The 23,819-nt window shown below is 38.7% G+C and overlaps 1 protein-coding gene across 1 annotated transcript in view; it reads left to right on the plus strand.

The window, feature by feature from the left end:
• Positions 1-23,819, plus strand: part of CHN2 (chimerin 2) — a 168,158-nt gene that overhangs the window by 62,657 nt on the left and 81,682 nt on the right. Inside the window, exons 2-3 of the mRNA XM_080610893.1 lie at positions 10,392-10,430; positions 17,714-17,769. Coding sequence (XP_080467019.1) covers positions 10,392-10,430; positions 17,714-17,769 — 95 coding nt within the window. The remainder of the gene's footprint in view (positions 1-10,391; positions 10,431-17,713; positions 17,770-23,819) is intronic.

Below are 23,819 nucleotides of genomic sequence, written 5' to 3' on the forward strand. Positions count from 1 at the left end.
AGTAGCCCCTGTGCTGAGTACAACACATTTTGTGATTTTTGTAAGTTACCAATGTAAATTATCTGAATCACATGATGAGTGAGATGAACTACAGGGTTTCCACTTGTTGCAGTTAGGCTACAGTTTTGGCCTTTAAAAATACTTCTATTTCTATATCCAGAGAAAAGCGAATGTGGGGCTAGAGAGGGAAGATTGAAATGATCTCTGAAAAGTTATAGAACAGTCTCCATAGTCAACTGCAGGACTAGGACCACCCCATACCCTTGGATAGTCAAAAGGAAACACTTGTGCCCTTGCTTAAAGGGATGATAAAATGACATGTGTCAAAAATAACAGTTACCAAAAGCAATGATTTGGATTTTGCTGAAGGTTAATAAGTTTTCAGGGAATGTGCTGGCTCCTTTGACAAGCAAGATAAACGGGCATCATGTCAATGTGTGAGTGCATTTCTGGAACAGGGAATGTGCTGACACTACTTCAACATAAATGCTCTAATTGAAATACTTCACAGTGACCCTTTTAATGCCATATTTTTTAGGCATTATTATGGTTATTTCCGTCCCATGCTTTTTCATACAATGCCTGGACTGCTCCAAAGAGCACAGGGATCATTGGCTGGAGGTTTAAGGGAGGGGATTAGGATGAAATAAGTAAATGACTGGAAATGCATTGCCACATTCTGCACAGTGATAAAATAGCTGAGCTATTCTCTTATATGCCAGCTGATTATCTGGTCTTGATTTTTAGCCAGGAACTAACTGGTCCTTAGTTAGAAGCTAGAGTCTATCTGTATAAGATAGGAGGTCTGCTGATGTGATGTGATTTAATTTATGTCATGTATTTATTCCTACCAAAGAAATGTCAATTCCTCAGTCACGCGGAGCCCTGATTGTGCCATTTTAATGTTTTGATACTTCTGGTTTATAGATCTAAAACATGAAAATGTGAAAATAACTGTTGCATTTTGATTACACTGACATTACTGTTAAAATGGAGAATGCTAACAAGCATTGGGGTGTAATTTTTAGTGACCAGATCAAATTTACTGGCAGCTATTAATTTAAACAGATTTTTGGCAATCAAGCATGAAGCAAATATTTTTGATTTTTTTTTATTGTCTACTTTTCTAGTTTTTAGACATAATCCTTTAATGACTTGCATGAAGACATTCTTCATTGTTGTTCCATGACTAAAATGTTTCAAAGCACCTAAGTCATGGGGGCTTTTAAATGCCATCCAAGATGAAATATATTCAGTGAGATGCAGCATGAAAAAGGACCTACCTGCCTAAGATCAGGCAGTGGGAATACCCGTCTGCACTATGAAATCTTACGTAATTCCCAGGAAAGATGTCAAGCATTGGAATTATCTGCATCAGCTTGCTTAGAGACCCATCGTGTTCTTTGCTCATTGGAAGAGCCTGTTTAATTATATTTCTTGAGCCCCACACAGTAGCCCTAAGGAAGTCTAGTCTCCTAAAGAGACTTCTAAAACTGGAACTGTACAAAATACCTTTCCCTTTTACACTTCTCCTATTGCTATTAAGAACCCTGTTATTCCTTCCCTACATTTCTAAATTTTGAACGATATTTTCAACACTTTTAAATCTATGCAAAATAGGCAGATTTATTAATCAAGTGCTATATTGCTCCAAATGGATGGTCACAGCTGGCTGAACAGCACTTACAAACTGCAGAACATGGGTCCTTAAGGTTTTGTTCTAGAAGTTTAGCCATGGATTCAAACGATCAATGAAGACCCCAGGCCCACTGTAGGAGAGGATATGGTTTGAGACCATCTTAAAAACCTGAACATACACAAGTCCATGGGACCTGGCGAAATCCATCCGCGGGTCCTGAAGGAGCTGGCGAATGAAGTTGCTAAGCCACTGGCCATCATATTTGAAAAATCATGGCAGTCAGGTGAAATTCCCAATAACTGGAAAAAAGGAAATATAACCCCCATTTCCAAGAAGGGGAAAATGGATGATTTGGGGAATTACAGGCCAGTCAGTCTCACCTCCGTGCCTGGCAAAATCTTGAAGCAGATTCTCCTGGAAGGCATGCTAAGGCACATGAAAAACAAGGAGGTGCTTGGTGACAGCCAGCATGGCTTCACTAAGGGGAAATCCTGCCTGACCAATTTGGTGGCCTTCTATGATGGGGCTACAGAACTGATGGACAGGGGCAGAGCAGTTGATGTCATCTACCTGGACTTGTGCAAAGCATTCGACACTGTCCCACATGACATCCTTGTCTCTAAATTGGAGAGACATCAATTTGATGGGTGGACCACTCGGTGGATAAAGAACTGGCTGAATGGCTGCACACAAAGAGTTGTGGTCAATGGCTCAATGTCCAGTAGCGAGTGGTGTCCCTCAGGGATCGGTGTTGGGACCGGTCTTGTTCTACATCTTTGTCAGTGACATGGACAGTGGGATTGAGTGTGCCTTCAGCAAGTTTGCCAATGACACCAAGCTGTGTAGTTCGGCTCATATGCTGGAGGGAAGGGATGCCATCCAGAGGGACCTCGACATGCTTGTGAGGTGGGCTGATGCCAACCTTATGGAGTTTAACCATGCCAAGTGCAAGGTTCTACACCTGGGTCGGAGCAATCCCAGGCACAGCTACAGGTTGGGCAGAGAAGAGATTCAGAGCAGCCCTGCAGAGAAGGACTTGGGGGTGTTGGTCGATGAGAAAATGAACATGAGCCAGCAGTGTGCGCTCGCAGCCCAGAAAGCCAACCGTATCCTGGGCTGCATCAAGAGGAGCGTGACCAGCAGGTCGAAGGAGGTGATCCTGCCCCTCTACTCTGCTCTCATGAGACCTCACTTGGAGTATTGTGTGCAGTTCTGGTGTCCTCAACATAAAAAGGACATGGAACTGTTGGAACAAGTCCAGAGGAGGGCCACAAGGATGATCAGGGAACTGGAGCACCTCTCGTGTGAAGACAGGCTGAGAAAGTTGGGGCTGTTCATCCTGGAGAAGAGAAGGCTGCGTGGAGACCTCATAGCAGCCTTCCAGTATCTGAAGGGGGCCTACAAGGATGCTGGGGAGGGACTATTCATCAGGGACTGTAGTGACAGGACAAGGGGTAATGGGTTAAAACTTAAACAGGGGAAGTTTAGATTGGATCTAAGGAAGAAATTCTTTACTGTGAGGGTGGTGAGGCACTGGAATGGGTTGCCCAGGGAAGTTGTGAATGCTCCATCCTTGGTGGTGTTCAAGGCCAGGTTGGATGAGGCCTTGGGTGGCATGGTTTAGTGTGAGGTGTCCCTGCCCATGGCAGGGGGGTTGGAACTGGATGATCTTAAGGTCCTTTCCAACCCTAACTATTCTATGATTCTGATTCATGTCTCCTGTGATCTGTTGGAGGAGGTCCCTAATAATTCATGTATTTCACAGACGTATTTTATTTGATGCTTGGTAATTCTTCTAAATTATTAGATTTACCTATTTGCATGGTCTTTCATCTGCCTTGTACTAAGTAGACAATATGTGTGGGCTGACCACATGCCTATTAGTGGAAAGATACTGTTTTGAAATCTGAAGCAAAAGCAGGAGCGTAATTTGGAAAGACTCGGATTCCTAGAACAGACTAAATGAGCTACCTTTACAGCAGTGGCTTTAATAGAAATTTTATGGTAGGCAAAAGCAAAAGATACAAAGTAGCTGTCAATTTATATTGTGGTTATTAAAAGCTTACTGTTTCAGTCTAATTGCTGTGCAAAAGAGAACTCCAGCCCTTTTGTGAGAATTTTTTGACATTTTAAATTACACAATATTGCAGGGTTGGTTTTTATAAAAAAAGAGAATAGCATAGTGGGAAGCACCCATCATCTGAATTAATACACCAATTATAAACTGTGTTGGAAATAAACAACTTGATCATTTCATTTCTGTGCCTTATGCTGGAAGTTGAAGTATCTCATTAAAACAAGAACTGAATTCTCATTCCATATTTTAGCTGTCCCTGTACCGATGATGAGAAAGTTCAGCAATAGAGCTGGAAACTACAGGCTCCTCCATGGGCAACTGTGCACTCTGAACGAAACATTAAACAGAGCTTTTGACACACTGAAATGTTTCAACAGCTTCATCTCTAATTATTATCTGCAAGAGAATTAATTTTGCTCTTCAAAGGGGCAGTGACTTTTCAGGAGTTAGAGAGAGGTGCTCATCTGACAGTTTGATTATTTGTGACTTAAAAAATAAGAGTGTTCTTTCTCAAAGTGTAGTCAGATGTGCCTGCGAGGACAGTTACTTTATGTAGTAGTAGTAATCATAACGCCCAAACATATATACCAAGTGACAATCAAACCTAGAAAAAAGTGACTGTTTCAAACAGTTTGCAAAATGACTGCAACATGAGATAGCTGTGTATGCATATGTATTAATTGGTGACAGGGCAAAATAAATGAAAATAGCCCTTCTCCATCCACAAGATTAGCCATTAGGGGTTCAGATAAGATGAAAATGAGCTTCTATAATTGGTAAATTTTAAGCACAGAGTGGAAATTAAATAATGCAGTGATGCTTAATGTGTTGAAGTAGAACTGACCTTATCAAAGAAGCCCCCTTATTACTCTTTCACTCTAATCTCCGTACACTAATATATGCTGAGGGCCACCCAGCTAGAAAATGGCTCGTCAGAAAAGGACCTGGGGGTCCTGATGTACACCAAGCTGCAGATGAGCCAGCAGTGTGCCCTTCCCTCAAAGAAGGATGATGGCATCTTAGACTGCATTTGGAGGAGTGTTGCCAGCAGGATGAGGGAGGTGATCCTTACCCTCCGCACTGGTGAGGCCATACCTGGAGTTCTGTGTTCACTTCTGGGCTCCTCAGTACAAGAGATATGGACATGCTGGAGAAAGTTCTACGAAGGGCCACTAAGGTGATGCAGGGATTGAAGCATCTCTCCTACGAAGAAAGGCTGGAGAGCTGGGACTGTTCAGCCTTGAGATGAGAAGGCTCAGGGAAGTCTTACCAAAGTGTATAAATACCTGAAGAGAAGATGCAAAGAGGACAGAGCTAGGCTGTGCCCAGTGACATGGCCAATGGCAATGGGAACAAAAATGAAACAGAGAAGGCTCTGTCTGAACATCACGAAACACTTCTTTGCTGTGAGGGTGACTGAGGACTAGCACAGGTTGCCCTGAGAGGTTGTGGAGTCTCCATCCTTGGAGATACTCAAAAGCCATTTGGACACAGTCCTGGGCAGCCTGCTGTAGGTGACCTTGCTTGAGCAGGAGGGTTGGACCAGGTAACTTCCAGAGGTGCCTTTCAAGCTCAGCCATTCTGTGATTCTGTGATGTCTTTTCACATTATAGTCAATTGTATACTGTAATTCTGGCTGTATGAAGAAAAATATAAGAATATTATATATGCCTGAAGAGTACAAACACTTCATTTTTCACATGGCCTTTTACTCAACAGTTATATGTTATTGTTATATATGTAATTGTATATAAAACAATAAAAATGAATTAATAATATACTTAAATATTTTGGAAGCAAAGCTATAAATATGAAAGTGCACATAGTAAAACTGTGAAAAATATCTTTAAAGAAAATATACAAAAAGCATTCAAATACTAATAATTATTAGTCTTGGTCCTGAAAATAGCAATAGAAGATAAAAAAATTAGTAACTAGGCTTGTTCATCCGGTGTATTATTTATGTGCACACTGCCAGTAAGCCAATTGGCTCTTCCTCACACACGAGTGTCTTTTCTTGCACATGTAGGTCATAGTTTTAAAATTAGTTGTTACTGGAAAGGAAGTCTGAACTTCAGACAATGGCGGCAAAACATTCAAACTGCGACAGTTCTTCCAAGGTGAACTGCAGAATAGATTTTAGAAACTTTTAGAAAGAACAAAGGCAAAAAAATCAAAAAAATCTTTTCCTCTTTCACAGTGGGTATGAAGAAATTGGCAAAGAATGGTGGTCCCCCTTTGGTAGCTGTCCTGCTACTAGTCCACACGACTCTCTACTAGAACAGAAATCATTCATACTTCTTAGAATATCTAGAACTGGGCATGGCATATAGGTGCAGTATGTATATTACAGTTCCACTTATAATCAGAAATGCCATTTATAAGTCAGAAATATTTGATTCATGTGACATAATTTGTGATCCTTCCTGTAAAACAGTTCCTTTTTTCCTCTTATCAGTCTTGGTAGTGAGAAGAGTCAAAGTTTTAGCTTAGTTGATATGTTACTAGACCTGCTTTAGCTAGGTCAGTGCTACCAGAACAACAAGCATTGGCATTAACATCATCATCTTCACAAAGTACATGGAAGTAGTAAAAAGCAATTCCAGTGTCTTTCACAACTACATCCAGAAAGGTGTCACTTTGGTACAGTGCCAGGCACAGTGAAGAACAAGGTTTGAAGTCCATGGATAACTTCACTTGCTATATAATTAATGCAAGCCTATTTCTCAGAAATTGCTTAAGAATTTCTCTGAGTAATGCATTAACCATTTACCATCCATTATTTACAGAAATCCTGTCTTCTGTCTTCATGTTTCTTTAAAAAAATATCTTATGTAGTTTTACTTTTTATCTGGATCCTTAAATCTTTGCCAGCTTTTCATACTCTTTACTGTAATCTTTTTACACTTATTCAGCTTTACTGTGCTCCATCAGCTTTATGAAAATATTTTATTCCTAAAATGCTTTTCTTCCTCTCTACTCTGAGAAGAGTAAAGCAAATAAAGTGAAGAGCTAACCTGCTTTTCCTTACTCCCACTTTCCAGTTCCAATTGGCTTGACATTTTTCTCCAGTATCTTTTCATGTCAATTACACATGCAGTGAGAAACCTTCTGGTAGCTGTAATATTACCCAAGAGTCAGCATTCACCATTCCTTGTGCATTTGTGTTGAGCACACAACTAATTTCTAGTTACTTTTTTGGTCTAATAAATCGTAACCTTCTCAACTTGTATGTTTCAAAGCTTTCAATTAGAAGGATCACCTGTACTATTATTTGTGGAAGTCTGTCATGGTTTTTTGCCAGTTCTAATCTTTCCAGTGAGTACTCCTTTTTCTGAGGTCATTTCTGATGGAGTATTGGTAAGAGTCAAAATAATATAAAAGACCTAAACTAGACATTCTGTAATTCTTTTACATGGGTCTCTCTAGACTTAGAAAGGTGTTTCATAGGTGGCCCTTGGACATTTTGTTGAGTTTTTCAGAACTGATACTCATTTTGTGCTCTGAATTTCTCCTTTGACAACTGCTTTCAACCTCAGCTGTCTCAGTTTCTGAATTTAGACAGGAAGTCACTGATGAAAGCATGAACCCTTCAAGAAAACAGCAATTGAAGAGACCCTGTCTTATCATCTGAGAGTACTTCAGTGAACCCTTTTTCCCATGCTGCCAATCACAGTTGTGATAGGTATTATGATCGAAGTTCATACTAAGAATATCATTTAATGAGAGATCAATTGTGGGCATTTGTCATTTTTGCCAAGTCTGACTGATTCATTAGTTAATTGATTGATTGATTTTTGCTAAGTGGCCTCAAAACTGAGGTCCGAGACCATTGCCATGTGCAGGACTGAAGGCAGAAGCTGTGGGAGTTCAGATGTCACGTAGTAACTGATCCAACTGCCCAAACTATAATTGGCAACTTCTGTGAACCTGCTGTATTAAACCTTGTGATGGAGAGTGAAGTGTGATTTAATGAGTAGAGCTAGCTTATAATAAGAGAGGACTAATAAAAAGCAGAACAGAAATCTCAGAAAAGGGCAAATAATAGTAAACCAGCCTGCTAAAGTAGGATTTGTCTCATGTGACCTCTGATTTAAGAAGGGTAGAAGTTTAGTCTAATCTGGTCTAGTCAGGGAGTTTTAAGATTGTATCATTCAAGGAGGAGAGTCAATGTATTTCTGTGATGACTCAGACATGGTAATTGCTGTCCTGGAGTTAATTTCCATGCCAACAGCCATGTAGAATGGCATCTTCAACTGTACATGTCCCATGTGTGGACAGGCCCGGTGGCCTCCTTCCACAAAGAGCAAGAGGTCTGTATCAGGGCTCCATTAAACATCTCCCTCATCCTTGAGCATGACCTCTGTTTCCTGGTTGTGCTTAAACTAATGGTTCCTTATTACCCTACAGATGGATGCAAATGTCATGCATGATAGCTTGACAATAAACAGTATTAATACTATTACCTCTATGGGGTTTTTTTTCCCTGTGATTTAGGTACATGTTATCAGCTGAAGGGATTGCAGAGGAGGTTGCAGGGTGAATGTGGAGCCAGTGACCCATGGTTTTCCTCTAAGTGTGCTGCCCTTAAGAATGATTTTAACTATTGAGGAATTGTTCTGTCTACTCTTTCCTGGGCTGACAGATTCATAACTGTGACAGATCTAACACAGTCATTGGGGGTTTTGTATTATGACTGTTTCCTGGATGATTGTTCTCCACCTAGGCTGCAGTGTTTCCACACTACCAGTCAGTCTCAAGTTAATGAAGCACTTTATGGCCACTTGTAGATCAGCTTTCACTGTTCAATTTACTGTGCTCTTTCTAAATAATTTGGAAGGCTAAAGCAACAACTGATACCTGTTGGGTTTTAATTGTTTGTCCCGCTATTATTTCCTGTTCTGAAGTCATGAGTGTAGATAATTGGATATTTGCATTTTATCAATGTCTCTCCTATTGGAAAAATATATTGTGAACAAGCAAATCCAGAAATTCTCTTGCAGAAGTGTGACAGAGGAATTTAATACACAATATTATCGTGTTATGGTAAATATTTGTGGAGCAACAGATGTATAGGGAGAAAAAAAGTAATATATTACCATTATAATGTGAGAGGAGAAAAAAATTAGTCAGCTTTTGCATGAATAAATTTCACTGGTCTCATGAATAGCTTCATATAATTTAAAGTAATCTTTCTGTATAATGAACTTTCAAGCTAATTACTCTTGGATTGCCACAGTGCAGTATAACTCTGTCAGTCTGGGAGGGCTTTGAATTTTGCCAAAGTTGTGAAGTGGATACGGTCAAAACTGGAATTGAATGGGTTTCCCAATCAACATATTTGCAAAGTGTCACACAGTATTATTCCAGGTAGTAACTGTGACCATTGCTTGATTTACCCTCCTTTAAAACGATTGAGTTAAAAGTGGTAGATGGTAGTTACTGATTAACATTCGTAGTAAACAGACTTTTGCAGGGATATATTTAAAGTGGTTGTGTGTATATAAATAGACAAGGAGCATGAACCATGCAACTATAATTGAATTACATTAGCATAACTTAAGTAGAAGTTCAGTAAATACCAAACACCATAATTAACTTGCACAAGTATTAGGAGGTTAATGACATAACCCCTGTAAATGAGTCTTCAAAGTGTTTGGCAACATGGCAGTTCAGAGCCAAACTAGTACCCAGTACCCCACCCTTTGTGGCTGGTGTATGGTAACTTTAACTGCTGCTGCTCGAGCTTGGCCTCTGCTGGGATTTCTGGAAGTTGAAGCAATAGCCTTTGTTGCAGGGAGCTGGAAAAACCTCCCTGTGGAGCAGGATCATACACTCACCATGCCCTCCAGCTGAGCCTGTCTGCTTCCCAGCCTGGAAACCCCTTTGCTTGCTGGGCTTTTAACTTGGGGAAAGGGGGAGTTAGCTGAGGCTCCAGAAACTTACACTTTTAAACACAGAAGCTCTTTTCCCTCTGCCAAAAAATTGCCCATGAGCATCATACAACTCTTACACTAACAGAAGACACCAACTCCTTTTGTGCCTCTTCAACTGATATGGGCAGTAATTGTCTGTTTCCAATTGCAGGTTTTGCAGTCTTTGATAACTTTTTTATTACTATTTTTGCTGATGCAGTTTCTGGAAAATATGCCAATTACATATTCTAGTGGGTTCAAGAAGCATAACTGAATCTTGTTTTTGAAACTGTTGGGTCTGTGCGTTGGAGTCCAGCCTGAGCTATGCATCTTTTAGCTAAGGCATATGTTATTCATTGATGCTCATTCTAAAATCTTAACAACGGGGTTAGAAGCCAGATTGAAAAGCAGTAGTGATTTGTTGTTTTATTGTGCCAAGAAAAGCAAATAAATAATGTAGTTACTAGTCTAGCTAATTATTTTAAAAATACTGGTGAGTCAGGAAACTGTATGCAAATCGGTAAGAAATTAATTCCTGTTACATTTGAATAATTTGGAAAAGGCACGTTGCATCCACGGTTGAAGATTATATTCTTCTCTCACATAGGAAACGGTACTGTAAATGAGCTAGCATATCTCTTGGGAAAGAAATGTGAGTTTTGCTGACAAGCTGAGGTCTCTCAGCAGAAAAATGCATGCTGACACTTTGACCCAGTGGCCAATTGACTGATTTTTTTCCCTCTTTTTACTTCTATTTCAGATGCTGAAGAATACCAGCCTCCAATATGGAAATCATACTGTGAGTATACAAGAATTTTTAATAACCTTGGTACCTTAGCAAGGTGTCGCTGTTAGGTCTTTTCCCTTTCTTTGTTTAGAAAAAAAAAGACATAAACGTACTAGGTGGTTGTAGAAGTTACTGTATGAGACAGCAGCAAAACCTGAGCTTTTCTGATTCTCTGTGGAGAGAGTACAACAGGATTACGAGTGTCAGACTCTCTGGGTTGCCGTACAAGTGTTCAAATCCTGGGTTTCATGGTTCCTCTGCTGAGATTTTCAGGAAGGATTCCAGAGATAGAGGTTAATACTTCATGTGTTTACTAAAGGTCAGGCTTGAGTATACTTGTCTTTTTATATGGGTCACCAGATTGCTCTAAGATAATAATATTTTTGATCCCTAGCAATAGAGGCCAATTTTTGAAGTGGTGTTTAGAAGTTGGAGACACCACTATCAGTTCTTTGAACCTTCCTGTCTGCTTTTAGAAAAATCATTTATATAGACTGCAATGCAGAAGTGTATATTTTATGCTCTTTTTGCTTTGTTCCAAATATATTTTCTAATAAACTTGCATAGATCTAAGGCAAAACATAGGCTTTTAAAACCCTTATTAAAGGTGCCCTTTAAATTTTATCATTTTATTTTAAACCCTTACTGGAAATTTAATGGAACAGTACCTTTGCGTTTTGAGTTTTTTGGTTTGGGGGTGGTGGTGATGGTTGCTGTTTTCAGATATAGAACTATCGTAAGCAAAATTCGTCTCTTTATTGTGGCAACTTCAAATTCAGTACAGTGCCATTACCAAAATGGAACTACAAAAAGACAAGGATCACAGTAGTTACATGCATGTACATGTATAATTTTAGACTGGAATAAACTTGTTGACTTCACTTATATGCACATTAAACAACCACACTGACTTCAAAGACATAACCTCTATGTTACCCAAGAATGATATTCTGCCTTAAAATGGACTGGGATTTTTTCAACCAATATTTGATTATACCATTAAATTATAAAAATTGCTTCTCAGAACACTGTTTTCTAGAGGCTTTTTTGTTGTTGTTATCGCAATATTTGGAATGTGTAAGTCCAGAGTCAGCAAAAGTGTATTGATTTGAGTTGGACCATTCCAGGGTACTTTGCTGGGTACTTGTAAAGAAGCAAGCACTTGAGCAGGTTTTTTTTAGCAGAGAAATCTGGCTTACTCAAAATCAGTGGAAAAGCTCCCATTGACTCTGCTGACACCAGGATTTGAAATGACAGATGTTTCCTTTTTTGAAGGAAGCTTTTGTTGAAAAGTCAGGGAATAGCACATGCCTTTACTTACCTTCTCTTAGTTGCCCCACTGGTGCAGCAGAGATCACTGGTATGCAGTGAAAAAGTTAGTTACTTTTGCCTGAGAGCTTGCACATGGGCCAAGAAAACATTTTTAAAATTAAAAAATAGAACCCCAGAATAAACTAATAGAATATGCATATATAATTTCCTATTCGGATGTACGTAGGATGCCAGTATTGTGGTAATGAAAAAGTATGGCCTCAGCATCTGAACCCCATGCATGAATGACCTTGGAAAAATTTAAGCAGCTCCAAAGTGCAGAAAATAGTTTAAGGTTACAGAGGTTTACTGCTGAGACTGCTAAGCCACAGACATACGTTTTTCATTGCAGTATTAGCTAACGTATGTTTCTTTACTGTCCTAGAAAAATACCAATCTGGTAAATTAATTATAGAGGTTACATCCAACTATAGCATTAGTCTATGATGTAATCTAACTGTCCTCTCCCATCACAGGTTTAATGTATTATTTCACTCTTAGCAGCTTGTGTTTACTGCCTATTTAACAGTTATGTTCAGTGTATTTTAGGTAGTAACTTTAAAAGTTTGCTAACCTACTAGTAAGACAGTTTGCATATAGTTTTGATTTCTTTTTTAAGTCCTGGGGATAAATTTAGGTGCACTATGTTGCTTTGTATTGACATCACAATCAAGGCTTCAATCCTTCTAGCTTCTCAACAAAGGCAGATTTTGCTGCTTATGCAGGCAAAATGTTCAACTAAAGTGTTGCACATACCCATGGGCAAGTGCCGATCAAAGTGGAACAGCTTTCAGAATCCAAGCCTTACCCTTTGGCATAATGTGCAAGCTTGTTTCAGCTGTATTTGGAAAAGATGGACACTTCTAATTCAGAAGATCCTCACTTGCTTGTGAAGAATTGTTAGAAGGTGCATAGGTTTCACAGATTACAAGGTTTTTCAGACTTTTTCTGATAGCCCTGGGACACAGAGAAAGAAAGAAATGGCAAGAATAATTTTGTATTACCAGGAAGGGACTTGGGGAAGAAATCTGGAAAGGTACTAGCAGCCAGCAGTCTCTAGGTGGTGGATTTGTGTTTATACCTGAGTGACAGATCAACAAATAAATACCCAATAACAGATTTATTTTTGTACTCTGCTGTGTGTTAGGAATATTGCATGAAACGGCATTTTGCCTATTTACCATCACTGATGTATGAAAGAAAGGAAGATAAGAATCATAGACATGTGGGTTGTTAGGGACTTCTGGGGCAAGCTGATCCAGCTTCCCACTCAAAGCACGACTGCTGTCAGCTCCAGAGCAGAACAGCTGGGGCTTTATCTAGCTGAGTCCTGAAAACCTTCAGGGGTGGAGCCTCTGCCACCTTTGTGGGTAACCTGTTCCACTGCTGCACTGCTCTCTTAGAAGAGAACCAAAGATCTTAGCTGCTTCATGTGACAAGCAGGCAATTTGTTTGAGTGCTGAAACAGTGTAGTCACTTTGACTTCCAGCTGCAGCATGTACGTGCTTGGGTTTTGAAGAGATGTAAAACCACTCTTTCTCCTTTTACCACTGTTGAGATTGGCATGTGCTAAGCAAATCATATGTCAATGCCACTTCAATGTTTATTTGCATTATTTAAGATCAGTTCGCTGGTGTGAAGCAATGTGGCAAGGCACAGAGCATCAGCTGATGCCATGCTTCAGCTCCTCACAAAGCTTCTCTGCCTTCTGCCCTTCACCAAATAATAGGCACAGTGTCTGAAACTCAGTTTTGCTAGAAATTAAAGCTGTATTTCAGCCAGGCACTTAGGTTCCTAATTAAGCATGTGAGTAATCCAGCAGAAATAGGACAGCTCATATTGTTCAAGCTCAGCGCATGGATAAATGCCCGAGGTGAGGACGAGGAGGAAAAAGTAGGGAACTCTGTGAAGTGTTCTCGGAGAGAAGGCAGTATGTTTCTTTGCTGCTTTATAAAAGTGATGATAGGAATTTTTCCTCTCCGCTGGAGCATCACTGAACACTAGTCATAGGTGAGTTAATGAAGAAAGCTTGAGTTCCTGGCACACTGCAGAATGAAAAAAGTATGAAGAAATCGGTGATAGCCTTCTTCTCTGGCAGAAAAGGAGTAAGTGTTCATTTTTGCACATCATCTCTTTGTTTCTTAAAGCAGATTTCAGAATTAGAGTCCTTTCTAAAACTGATTGTAGAATTTCCTTTATTCATCCCATGAGACAGGAGTCATCCTCTAGCAAGAGCAAGACGTACAGATTCTAACTGGTCACTTTACGTCTCAAATTAATGTTCTCCTAGAAATTAAAAAATAAATTAAAGTTTTGTTAACTTTCTAAGTTCCCAGGTGATTATGATACTGTGGATTCTGGCAAACTACCTGAATTATGAAACTGATAAAGATGTTAAAGGGCCAATTAAATGCTACTGTGTTTTTCTATTGCAGCATATTGCTGCATTTTGGTCTAAGATTTAGTGTGTAGCATTACCACACATTTCAATTGCATCTGATGCTGAACAAAATGCGACTGCAGACTGATGCTGTTCGCTTAAGCAGTAATTATACATTTTCTTTTTGCATGAAGTTGACTTTTTATAAGGTTAATTTTCTCAGGGCTAAAATAATAATTTATCATTATGTTCCAGCGTCGTATTTTTTATCATCAGAGCGGGTTTGTCTCTAACTCACCTGTCAGTTCTAAATGCTGGAATAGACTGGGTTGGATGTTGATCACTGCTTACCACTGTCCTAAATAAGTGTGGTTTTTTTGATTATTTCAGTTAACCATATCTTTATACATTGGATTCTTGTTTAAGGTTTTCAGGAGTGGAAGCGGGGAGCCAGGAAGGCAAGGCTTACTTGTCATTAGAGCAAGTAAATGAAGGGCCCAGGCTTTCTGAACTTCTGTCTATCCCCTGGAACCTGCTGGGGTCTCACTGATGTCAGCCAGTGCCCAGCACTTTGGCTAAAATGTATAATGAAATCAGGCAGAGCTGCAGAATGTTCAGCACTTCTGAAAATGAGGTCACTTAATGAAGTGTCTATGCTCATTGGAACTTAGCTGTAGGGCACATTTTTCTCAAGTCATCTTAGCCATAATATTGCACTTGTATTCATAGCCCACTAGCAGGCTTCCATACAGCAGTTATTTGAAGCAGAAACAGGAGAGAACCTTTCTAGAGAAGAGCACAGCTTTTGGTAGGGTCACATTTGCTTTGCTCCTTAATACCTTGGTCTGTGAGATACTGCCTTCTCCTAGTTTTTCTCTTAACTGCATTTTCACTGCTGTTTTATCTCTGCCATCCTTGTCTTGCTGTGTGCCTTTTCTGGGTACCCTTGGCCACTGTATGCCATGTCTCTTCTCTGTTGTCTCCTTGAACTGCTTGGCATCCCTTACCACAAAGCCACTGGTGGTTCTCAGTCATTTCTTCCTGCTCCCAATCTGTCTTCTCTCCCTCTGTCTAATGGTTCTGCTTCTCTCTCCAGTAGTTCCACTGGGTTGTCTTTCTGTCAGTTTAATGTCTTTCAATTTAAAACTAATATGGCTAAATCTGAATTCTTTATCTTTCACAGGAAACCATTTCCCGTTCATGATGTTTTCTGTGATTATCACCATTCACAATCTCAATCATGCTTGTTACTTGGGGACGTTTTCTTATCCTGCACATTTAGAGTCACATATAATTTATTATTACTATTATTTATTTGTATAGTAATAATCTTACTACATTTTTCTCTGATGTATTTCTAAATCAGATAGCTTTCTCAGTTCAGATTATTGTGCAGATTAATTACGCATGCCTCTCTGAGAACGACAGCAACCTTTCCCAGTCTATTCAAAATACAGTTGTTAAGACGATTTGTCTTCCTTGCATTCATCACGAATGCCTGCACTGATTCATCCCACTGCAACCTATCAGCATCCAGGTTTTTGTATTTGCTTTCAAATCTTTCATATATCTGCCCTCTCCTATTAGTCATTCCTTCCTTTGTTTTATGAAATGCTGACTCTTCTCTCCACTCTTGCTTCCCCAGTGCTATCGGCTTCAGAGATCCTTTTGGTCATTTCAGAGAGCTCTTTGCTCTTCTCATTTCTTACAAATCTAGCACATCACAATATGATCTTCAGACCAACTTGTTTTGCATCAAGCAATCAAGGTTATCTTAGAAACAGCTCTACTAGCTTAATTTGCTATGTCAGTTACTATTTAACAGGTTTGATTATTGAAAACAAGGATTTTTATGAAGTATGTTTTTTTTTAATTACAATTTATATAAATAAATTGGGGAAATAGATCTTTTACTTTAAATGGGAAGCAATACTATTATTGCAATATTTTGAATCCGTACAGTTCCTTCTCTCTACTGGAAATGTATGGGAGAAAAGAAAAGTTACTATTTTCCTCTTGGATATGTTTAGTATTAAGCATCAGTAGCCTTCTGAGTCAGCAGTTATGCTGATTTCAGGCATTCAGAGTTGGACTCTAAAATCATAACATTAGACTCAAGAATAATCAGTTTTAAAAAGCGATCTGTGATTTTTGAAGCAAAAAAATCACGCTTTTCTTGGCAACTCTTATGGATACCAAGTCATTTGATCACAGAGGAGTAGAAGGAAGGTTTTGAATCTTAGTCATCGAATTGTAAGAGGTAAGAAAGACCACAAGTTATCAGGAAAAGTAGTGGGAGATCTGGCAGTGATGAATGATGCAGGTTAAATCCAAAGCCTTAGTATGAATTCAGAACTGGATCACATCCATATGCATTAAAACTGATAGGGAATATAAGAAACCATAAACTCTTTCTGTTTCCCTCTGAAGAACTAGAGATGAAGGTTGGGTTGGGAAAAGGAGAGATTATGGTTTTTTTCCACTTTTTCATTAGCAGGGAACAGAAGCCCCCAAAGCTTTCACATCCCCTCAGTGACAAACCTGGGAGCAAGCTGAGGACTTCACTTTTCGCATTTCACTGCTCCTAGCCCCATTTAAAGAGAAGGTGCAGAAGGTGGAAGAAGATGTTGAGAAGTAACACATCATTTCAATTCACTTTATGCAACAGGGCTTCTGTGTTTGTAAAACCTACAGGCATTTATATTCCTGCCATAATCTACCACCTTTCAGAGCATAATTCTGAGCTTCACAAGCCTTGTGAAGAGCCCTGTCCTAGAAACTCGGTCTTTTAAAAGAATTCATAGGCACGATATGATCTTTCCAAATACAAGAAGGTCAGTGTACAGACGGCCTTTCTCGAGGGAGGCAAGCCAAACCTCTGGGATTTTTACTGGAGTTACAGAGAGACAGTCTGTCTGTGCTGGAATTGATTACTGTCATTGCATGTCAGCTTCTTCTCACGACTCTGGAGTGGAAAGGAAGGAAAGGATCTCATTAAATGCATGCAGTGAAGAGGCTAGGGGCCAGGATTCAGCGACTACCCCTAGCCTCAGGTCTCTCTATTCCAGCCCTCAGAAGATTCACAAAATTGATCCAGGGCCATTTGAATAGGGCATAATTGCTTTGAAAAGAATGCTTGCTTGCAGGCAGTAATTGCTAGCAGATCTTGAAATAAATTATGAAACTGTGGTGAACCCTTGCAAACATGCTGAACTTTTTCATGGCCTATCCAAAAAAGTACTGGTGTTACTGGTATGCAATCTGTTCTTGAGTTGTTACAGCATGGTATATGCAAAAGTAAGGTTTTATCCTGAGATACACCTAATAAATCTTTCTAGCTGGTCTTCCCTGTTATAGAGATGTAATAATGAGTACAAAAGGAGATAACACTTCTAAAATTAAACTAGCAATCAGTTCTGTTAGTGTGCAGGTCAACAACCAATTTTCATGTAAATGACTTAGCTACACTGAAATCCTTCCGTTTCCTGTCCTTTTCTTTACATTTGCATTTTCCTTTGCAGCCCCTGGCTAAAAAGACTCATCTGAATAAAAGTTTATGTGTGTTGCCGTCTTCTAATGATCTGTACATTTTTGTGTTTGACAGTGTATCAGTTGCAACAAGAGGCACCACGTCCCAAGAGAATCATCTGTCCTCGGGAGGTCAGTTCTTCTTTCTCTCTACCTTGTTAAAGCTGATGAATTGTCAGCAGCATATGATTACCAAAAAATCTTTTGTACAGGCTGCGGGTAGTATTTGCTTTAAGTTTTCTAAGCCATTATTTTATAGAATCATTTTTCTTACAGTTGATTAATTCAAGCAGATTAATATTTGCTAATTAGGCATGGAGGCCTCATTCTACCACTAGAAGCCATTTCATTAGGCAAATGCTCATTAATCATTGCTTGGCATGCTTTTCTGTATACCAACTAAAGTTTTGTGTTTCCTTGTCAAAAGGAAGGTGGATTTTTACCTTCAATTGAATCAGCTAGGTTGGAAAAGACCTTCAAGATCATCAAGTCCAACCATTCCCCCAGCACCGCTAAGTCCATTTCTAAAGCATATCACTGAGGGCCTCATCTACAGTTTTTGAACATGATACACATAGCTCCAGTTTGTTGAATGCATTCTGCTAAGGATTATGTTCAAGTGAAAATACTGAAGTGATAGCCTTAGGGCTCGGTTCTATTATGCAAACTTTAAAGATTATAGGATATCTAGAAACCTGCAGGGTTGCAGGTTTGGCTGAGTCATTTTCCTTTCCTGTTTTCTTTTTCTGTATTTCTCCATTTCTACTTAGTTAAATCTGTCAATTCTTCAGCCTACATGGCATAATAGTAATGGAAAACGTATGTAGATGTCTGCTCAGTCAATAAAACTGTGATAGCTTTATCTTCTATAATGTTAGGGACAAATTTTGTGAAAATAGACATGTAATACTAGTAATAGAAATACTAAACGCATGAACAGATTGCACAAGGTATAAAAGATGATGTGAAAGAAGACAGAAGCTACGGTTCATCAGCGTGATATATAGCCCTTCTCTCAAACATCATTGTGAGCTCTGACCTGCTTCCTGCACTGTGTACTTATGGAAGTGGTGCCTTAGCATAGCATCTGTCAAATATTAACACATACAGTCTCAAAACAGGTTTGTGTGGGGCAGGAGGTTTTGTACTAAGGCATAGGTGGTTGCTCAGGGTGGTGAAAAACATCCATTGGAAGCCAGGAATTTAATCTGGTTTTCCTTAGTCCACCAAGTGCCTTAACAAAAAAGCCATTGCATTTTTCTCTCAAGTGCCGCCTACCAGTTTCTTTAGGGCAGGGAGGGCAGAGTCTTGGCCTCAGACTTGAAGTCTTCAAGCCGTCAGTTCAGGATGGTCCCAAGACATATAACGCAGGATGCTGAGAAGGACAAGCGGAACACCAGGGTGGGTGAATGCTCATGTCATCCTTTCTCCCTGTCAAAGAGAAGGCTCAGGGAGAAGGAGCATGTTATAGTCCTGTGGGACTTCAGTGCACACGTGCTGAAGGGGTTTCAGCAAGACCTTCCTCTCTAAAATTCGTTTGCAAAACTAATGTCAGGTAGGTATCTGAGGCTGGTATTCTCTAAAGGAGAGAACATTAAGGTTTTTACTAAATGAATATCACATGACAGGTATTGAACTAGTAGTGATATAGTTCAAAATAGTTCAGGTAAATAATTTATTTACTTCTAGTTCGGCATTACATGATGAGTTTCTCAATTTGTGTGAGATAACGATTTACCTAATCTTTTATTTATCTATTTCACACTGGCACTATGTTGAGGAACAACTTCTCTTGAGAAAATCTGATTAATACGCATTAAATGCTTAGGAACCCTTGTCTACAATTTGAACTCATCTTTGTTGGGATAGAAGTGACTTAGTCTGAATAAGTTTGATCCAAAATTTATTTTGCTAACTCAAATTAAAGCATTTTTGTCTTGCCTCCATCAGTGAAAATTTGAATCAAGGTAAAATGTGCTTTTAAGGTGGAGTAGCAATCGTATTCTTGTGCTAGAAACATGCGCTTATCTACACAAGTAAGTCGAGTAAATGCAAAGCTGTGAACTCTTTACCAGTGTGCTGTTCTAAACTTATTTCCTTAGATTTAAGAACATGTTAGGTACAACTGAACTTACCCTTTGCTCCCTTTGCCTGATGTTTGAAGGCCTATTCAGGTAATTTCCAAAGATTTGCAGAAAGAAGATAAGATCACATTATATTAACTAAATTAATATGTAATTGGCAAAGCAGTAACAAAGTAAGTTAAAAATGTCTAATTCACACAATCTGGGTTTGATTCTGACTAATAAGCCTTTTTTAGTGGCTCACCCCATTGACTGAAGAGTCCTATTTTGACTCAGTTGATGTTATTTTTTGTTTTAGTTTAGTTAAACATCTGAAAATAAGAGACTTTATTCAGGGGTACGTATATAAAGTAGTATGAACTCCCACAAATGTGGTCTTTGTTTGGGTTCATTACTTGGATTTTGAATCTTTGTGTAGCTTAACTGTATGTGTTCACAACCTAATTGCTAGAAACTCAGATTCGCTGACCCAAGAGCAAAAACACATTAGAGCACTGATGATGTATTTTATTTTTACGTACAGCTGGGTGAGGTGGGGTTGGTGGGGTGTCCTGATACCTACGTTGTTCCTTGTGGTTCATATTATCAGTTTTATATAAAGTAGAAATACAGACTGGTTTTATAGAACGTCACAGATTGTTAGAGACAAAATTCAGCACCATGTTCTTATGGCATCTATTAGCTTTTTCTTAGCACACAGACTGTAAGGTGTTTTGGATGTTTTGTTTCTCTTGATTCAGTGTAATCTGGTGATTGTATAGGCTTGCCTCACTAAAGATGGTGCATTATTAATCCTAAATTTCTGCCAGTTATGTAGAAAGAAAGATCTCAAAATCAAATTTTGTGTTATGTAGGTGAAAATATATTAATTGACAATACAATAGTTATTTAGTATGCAACATGATGCTCATTCAACATCTGGAGAGCAGGTGTCAGAAGAATGCGTGACTGACGGGAAAGATTTATCTCTCCATGTGCATATCATAGGAACTGGACTTTGTGGAAGGTGTTCTCTTGTATAATTTAGGATTCAAACAGCTTCAGACAAATGTAAAGATTGCAAATCATTTTAAATCCTTCATGCTATGGCAAGATGTCTTTCATTCATGACTGCCAAATTCTGCACTGTTTGCAAGAAAATTGAAGCATCTGCTGTGAACAAAATCTGTAGCACCAACAGATAAACTTGTGAAGGGTTGGAGAATTGGGTTTTTTCTCTCACCACTTGGCATTTTCATCATTCCTCAATCTTTTCCATTGCCATCTTCCAGATTCTCTGCATTCATTTGCTTTTCCATTACCTTTCTGTTACTCTATAGTCACAGGGGTTTTAGCCTCAGATCTCTGCAGTTCTACCATCTGATTGTGTGGATTTCTTGATTAGCTATACTTTGGAGACAGGAATCACTTCTCCTGATATGCAAACCACGAGACGAAAAGCTGGGACTGTAAATAAAACATGAGCATTTCTATCTTTGTCTCTTTGAGCTTTGCTATCATGATTTTCATTTTCCTTTTTGTTTTTCTTTTCCCCCACATAAATATCTTGTCAGCAAAAGCAGGTCATTCCTGCAATGGGAATCATATTGAATGAACTATTAGTGCTTCAGGTATCTAACGGCTTTTAATTAATCACCACTGGCAGTGGGACTAGTGTGAATATCCTACCTTCCCAATAACACTGGATTTCTGCCAATATCCTCATTTGTAACCATATTCCTTCCAGCGGTGTTTTAATGATTTATTTTTTAAATAGAAAAAGTTTAGTTTAAAAGCGCCACTCAGGTGGAGGAGTAGCTTCTAATTATTGTGCAACTGTGATGATGGGCACCAAAAATACAGATTTGTGTTGTGAGGAATTCATATTATAAAGCATCTTTTAGGGTATATTTACAGTAATGCTGATAAAAAAATTACATTCTCAGAAAATAATTCAAGCATTCAACTTCCTGGTTTTATTCAAAAATAATATTTTAAAGGATTCTTAATTGTAAGAAACATTTCAGGAGTAGACTAATCAAAGTTAAAATATATTTTAAAGAAATGGAGGCTATAACAAAGTAAAAGAATTAAGGAAGGATAGTGACATTATTTGGGCATATTTTTGGTTAAACAGTAGGCTTGTTAAATATTTCCTTCAAAGAGGGAGTGAGTCTTACCCATGAGTTTTTAAATTACTTGTGTAGAGATATTCATGCCTGTGAATGCTATTCCTGTTCTGTTCCAAACATTAATTGCTGACAGCAATTTTTGAGGCTGGTGAGTTTGTCTGCATTAGACCTTGAATATTCCTATCAGTGCCTTGGCCAAGCCAGTGTCAGCAATGGTGAGAAGCTCGACTAAATTTCCCTAGTGTAGACAAAGCCTTAGAGCCCTAACTTATATTATTATGTAGAAAAATGTCAGTTAATTGCCTTCCTCGTCATTCTGAATTCCAAATAGGTTGTGTCAGAAGTGGTAGAAATTATTGTCTTTGCCTTTAAAGAATAAAAATTACAGTTGCTTGATTAAAAGCAAATGATAACAATGATAACAAATGGAGACTTCTCTTTGAAAAAAACCAAAACCAAACCAAAACAAAAAAACAACCGAGCCCACCATGTATATCTCTTTTTGCTTAAGTGATTGTAGGAGACTAAAATAAAGATGGCATATTCAGACTGTACTGCTGAGAGTCTTTAACCATCCGGAGGGTCAGGAACTGTTTGACCCTCTGGGTATCCATTACCCAGATTTATCGAAACAAGTGTATAGATAGTGGCATTTCATAGAGCGTAACTGTTGAAATCATCACTAGTAGGTTTATAATGATATTGCCATCTTGTACATTACTATCAGAGAATATACAGAATCATTGTGGGCATCCAAAACTGAACCACTGCAAATTATTCTTTAGTCAGTTATCCTCAAAGTTTCTTCTGAAGCATAGGATTCAAGCTAAGAACAAAGCAATTAGCAGAGTATCATGTAAACAAGAGCAATATTGAAAAGTCCTTTAAAAGTGCTGCTTACTTTTGTCAGCTCTTCTTTCAGTATTTGTACATACGAAAAAGCTTGTGATTAGCTAAGCTTGATCAAGGTTGGTAAAATTAAGCCTTAGTAAAATGTTTGCTAAGAGTACACCTGACTGGATAATAACTATTGAATCATTTCAATAAGTCTTCCATGAATTTCCTTATTCTGCTCACTTGGTGACCTTTACAAGCTGAATATTTTGTCTTTCACTCTGTCTTCATCTTTCTAAGAACGTTATCTATACTGTGGTAGTCCTAGAGAGCTGTAACAAGGGCATTGAAACTGGCCATAAAATTGGTGGTGAATAATGGGAGTAAATGGTAATTTTCATGGCACTTGTTCAAACCACTCTACTGCAAAAAGTCAGACACTACCATGAGAAGGTGTCTCTTACTGTCAGTCCTGAGAGCTTCTCTAAGATAATTCAGAATGTTATCTTTTCCTTAGAAAGAAACCTTAGAACACATAGAGCGACGTGCCAAGAGATCCCATTAGCTAGCAATTAAGTGAAAATAAGTAGAAATTGTTCCGAAACCTATTTTCATTAAAATTTCATTGAAAATGTTTGTACACGTAAGACTTAATGGAGCCTATATCTTCAAATTCTCATAATATTGCTGCTGCTTTAATTGTGTTTTATAATGCTGACTTTATGATAGAAACAAAAAGAAACAAGGAGCACACAGCAGTAGTCTTTCTTCAGCAGAAGCTGAAGAGCAGTTTTGAATAGACATTGACAAAAGGAGGAAAGTTCTTCAGCTGAAATTCATAGCGAAATTAGAAAGCCTGGTTGCACTGGAGAGGGCTGAAAACAGTTGAAGACCAGGAAGTGTCTTCAGTTATATTGTTGCAGAGGACCTGCGGAATGTCAAAATGTATTGTATCAGCATTCCTGTAAACTGGCCACAGGCAGGTTTTCCTGTTAGGTTTAAAATGTGGGGTTACACCCAATATCATTTTTATCTTTATCTCCATAATGAATGTCGTCCCACAGAATGCCTAAGATTTGCAGCAGTAGATGAAAGGAAGAAGAGAGTCTGGAATATTGCTTGCCCAAAATTCCCTTGTATTTATCACATCAGA

The sequence above is a fragment of the Psittacula echo genome (assembly GCF_963264785.1).
Source record: "Psittacula echo genome assembly, chromosome: 2".
Lineage (NCBI taxonomy): Eukaryota > Metazoa > Chordata > Aves > Psittaciformes > Psittacidae > Psittacula > Psittacula echo.